At 63.0% G+C, this 3,687-nt stretch overlaps 1 protein-coding gene across 1 annotated transcript in view; it reads right to left on the reverse strand.

The window, feature by feature from the left end:
- The window catches only part of PRIM1 (primase (DNA) subunit 1), a gene marked incomplete at its 5' end in the record, with an annotated part of 5,110 nt that extends 1,574 nt beyond the window's left edge, over positions 1 to 3,536 (reverse strand). Inside the window, 9 exons of the mRNA XM_017728663.1 lie at positions 648 to 733; positions 811 to 880; positions 945 to 1,181; positions 2,167 to 2,276; positions 2,347 to 2,405; positions 2,658 to 2,794; positions 3,029 to 3,102; positions 3,181 to 3,287; positions 3,363 to 3,536. Of these exons, the coding sequence (XP_017584152.1) occupies positions 648 to 733; positions 811 to 880; positions 945 to 1,181; positions 2,167 to 2,276; positions 2,347 to 2,405; positions 2,658 to 2,794; positions 3,029 to 3,102; positions 3,181 to 3,287; positions 3,363 to 3,536 (1,054 nt within the window). The remainder of the gene's footprint in view (positions 1 to 647; positions 734 to 810; positions 881 to 944; positions 1,182 to 2,166; positions 2,277 to 2,346; positions 2,406 to 2,657; positions 2,795 to 3,028; positions 3,103 to 3,180; positions 3,288 to 3,362) is intronic.
- Between the last annotated feature and the right edge of the window lie 151 nt (positions 3,537 to 3,687).

Consider the following 3,687-nt stretch of genomic DNA (forward strand, 5'->3'; position numbering starts at 1 on the left):
CCCTGACCTCCAACCCCTGTCCCCCAAACTCCAACCCTGACCCCCAAACCCCAACCCTGACCTCCAAACCCCAACCCTGACCTCCAAATCCCGTCCCCCAAACCCCAACCCTGAACCCCAAACCTGACCTCCAAACCCCAACCCTGACCTCAAAACCCCGTCCCTCAAACTCCAACCCTGACCCCCAAACCCCAATCCTGACCCCCAAACCCCAATCCTGACCTCCAAACCCCTTCCCCCAAACTCCAACCTGACTTCCAGACCCTGTCCCCCAAACCCCAATCCTGACCTCCAAACCCCTTCCCCCAAACTCCAACCTGACTTCCAGACCCTGTCCCCCAAACCCCAATCCTGACCTCCAAACCCCTTCCCCCAAACTCCAACCTGACTTCCAGACCCTGTCCCCCAAACCCCAATCCTGACCTCCAAACCCCTTCCCCCAAACTCCAACCTGACTTCCAGACCCTGTCCCCCAAACCCCAATCCTGACCTCCAAACCCCTTCCCCCAAACTCCAACCTGACTTCCAGACCCTGTCCCCCAAACCCCAATCCTGACCTCCAAACCCCTTCCCCCAAACTCCAACCTGACTTCCAGACCCTGTCCCCCAAACCCCAATCCTGACCCCCAAACCCGAGCCCGGCTCACCCCTCGCACGGCGTTTCGGCTCCGTCTCCCCAACATCCTCCTGCTCCCCGTCGCTGCCGGCCGTGTCCAGCTCATGGCACAGGGAGCTGCCGGAGAAATGGGATGTGCTGGGAGGGCTCTGGCACCACTGAGACCACCCCCATAGTGCTGCCAGCTCACGTACGTGATGGTGGGGACAGCAAACGGGTCAAACTGGTCCAGTCTCTGCAGGTCCAGCGGCACCGAAACGCGTCCTGCGACAGAGCGGGGTCACCGTGGCCGCCCAGCCCGGCAGCCCCCAGGCTGCCCCACACCCACCTGTTTTGGGGTGGACGCTGAAGGGGCTCTTGAGGAGGTGCCCGAGGCCTTTGCTGACGTTGATGTCGAGGCGGGGGAAGCAGAACTGGAGCATGACCTCCCAGTCGGCGTAGCACGGCCCCAGGGCCACCCCCCGGCCGCTCGCCCGCGTCCGCTCCACGCGGCCCCGCAGCAGCTCCCAGCGCTGCACCGAGTCCTTCTTCTTGGGGAACTCCGCCTGCAGCGGCTCCCGGTACTGTGCTGGGGGGGTCAAGGCTCATCCCAGACTCCTCCGACCCTGTTAACCCCATGTTTTAACCCCGTTTTAACCCCGTGTCAACCCTGTGCGGGCCCTCCCTCCCAAATCACAGAGAGTCACAGAATGAACTAGGTTGGAAAAGACCTTTGAGAGCATCAAGTCCAACCTATGCCCTAACCTAACACCTCCTCATCAACTAAACCACGGCGCCGAGTGCCACATCCAGGCTTTTCTCAAACACGTCCAGGGACGGTGACTCCACCCCTCCCTGGGCAGACGATTCCAGTGCCCAATCACTCTTCCAGTGAGGAATTTTTTCCTGACGTCCAACCTGAACTTCCCCTGGCGCAGCTCAAGGCTGTGTCCTCTCGTTCTGTCAGTGGTTGCCTGGGAGCAGAGCCCGACCCTCCTCTGGCTACAGCCACCTTTCAGGGAGTTGCAGAGAGTGATGAGGCCTCCCCTGAGCCTCCTTTTCCCCAGGCTAAACAGCCCCAGCTCCCTCAGTCGCTCCTCACAGGGCTTGTGTTCCAAGCCCCTCACCAGCCCTGTCTCCCTCCTCTGGACACGCTGGAGCATCTCCACGTCCTTCACGTTCGAGCGTCTCCACGTCCTTCCTGAACTGAGGGGCCCAGAACTGGGCACAGCACTCGAGGTGTGGCCTCACCAGTGCCGAGTACAGGGGAAGAAGGACTTCCCTGGTCCTGCTGGCCACACTATTCCTGATCCAGGCATGGAGCCGTTGTCCTTCTGGGCCACCTGGGCTCACTGCTGGCTCATGTCCAGCCTGCTGTCCCTCAGTCCCCCCAGCTCCCTCTCTGCCTGGCCGCTGTCCAGCCACTCTGTCCCCAGCCTGTAGCGCTGCAGGGGTTGTTGTGGCCAAAGTGCAGGACCTGGAACTTGAAACTGTTAAACTTCATGCTGTTGGACTCGGCCCATCCATCCAGCCTGTCCAGATCCAGCACAGCACAGCACCAGGAAGGATATCCTCCGGGATGAGGGCCAGCACCTTGTCCCAGCGCTCTGGGCTGCCCAGGATGTCCTGCCCCAGCAGTGCATACTCCTCAAAGTATTTCTCCACCACGCCAACTGAGCGCCTGCGGGGAGCGGGATGGGCTCAGCGCCCGCCAGTGCCTGCAGGGATGGGCTGAGGGGGTCCCCACCCACCTGATGAAGGGGTGGACAGGGTGGGAGAGGTTCACCTTCTTCACAGTGTCCGCTCCGCCCTGGGGGACAGCGGTGGTCAGGCTGTGGGGGTGGGCAGGGGGTGCTTGGCCCCCCTAAACCCAACTTCAGTAGGGTCAGGGGGTGCCCAGACCCACATGCACCCACCTTCACCAGGGTCAGGGGTGGGCAGGGAGTGCCCAGATCCCCATAAACGCACCTTCAGCAGGGTCAGGAGGTGCCCAGGCCCCCATAAACCCACCTTCACTAGGGTCAGGGGGGGGCAGGGGGTTTCTGGCCCCCCGTGCACCCACCTTCACCAGGCTCAGGTACTCCACAGCAGCCGCCCGCAGTGCCGGGGACCATTTCCTCACCGCATCGTCGCACACCCAGCAGTGGACACCCCTCCGGCCAGAGTACACCCACAGGCGATGCTGCACACCCAGGTCCTCTGCGGGGAGCACAGATGGGTTTGGGGGGCACAGATGGGCTTGGGGGTCACATTGGGACAGGCTGTGGCGACCACCCAAAGCTGACGGTGCCACAAACCTGCCGGGCACCAGCGTGTGCCCCAGCTCGGTGAGAGCATGGCCCGGCCCCTCTTTGGGGTCTGGGCATCGCTGTGGGGCCGAGCGTGGTCTGGACGTGCACAGTCAGGGCCCACACGTGTCCCCAAGCCCCTCACCCACGAGCGCGCGGTCGATGATGCGGACAGCGATGGTCATCAGCGTCCAGCACTTGGAGCAGATATCAGCCGAGCTGGGGGCAGAGTGACGGGGGTCAGGTGGCCACCCCACACCCTCGAGCCCCCTCGCAACCCAGAGCCCTCCTGGGAACCTGCAGCAGGTCCGGACATCATCGTAATCCGTCATGTCGATGTCAAAGACCAGCTCCTTCTCCTGTGGCTGGAAGGCTCCCAGGTGCACCGTGTTGTGCTGGTTGGGCTGCAGGAGGGACAGGAGGGGCTCAGCAGGGCCAGGGACCCCTGCAGACCCTCGGTCACAGCGCCCGGGACTCACCCTGTGGGAATAGACGGCCCCGATGTCGATTTTGTAGGGGTTGATCTTCTGCAGCTCCCGCTCCAGCTCCTGGGGACTGCCGAAGGACTGGAAGCGCAGGTACACATCATCCCGCAGGGTGAAGGAGAATTCCCGCAGCTGGAAGTAGTTCTTCACTGGAGGGACACCGGAGGATCAATGCCGTCCTGAATCCCCCATCACAGTCGCCCCCAGGCCTCCCCTTCCCTGCTCCCCCGGTGTCCCGGTCAGTGCATCCACGCACCGCCTGCCCCCGGGCCCGCTAACGTGCTCTGGGACCGGGGATCGCGGTACTCCCATCTGATAT

This window comes from Corvus brachyrhynchos, unplaced genomic scaffold, assembly GCF_000691975.1.
Source record: "Corvus brachyrhynchos isolate BGI_N302 unplaced genomic scaffold, ASM69197v1 scaffold193, whole genome shotgun sequence".
Taxonomy (NCBI): Eukaryota; Metazoa; Chordata; class Aves; order Passeriformes; family Corvidae; genus Corvus; species Corvus brachyrhynchos.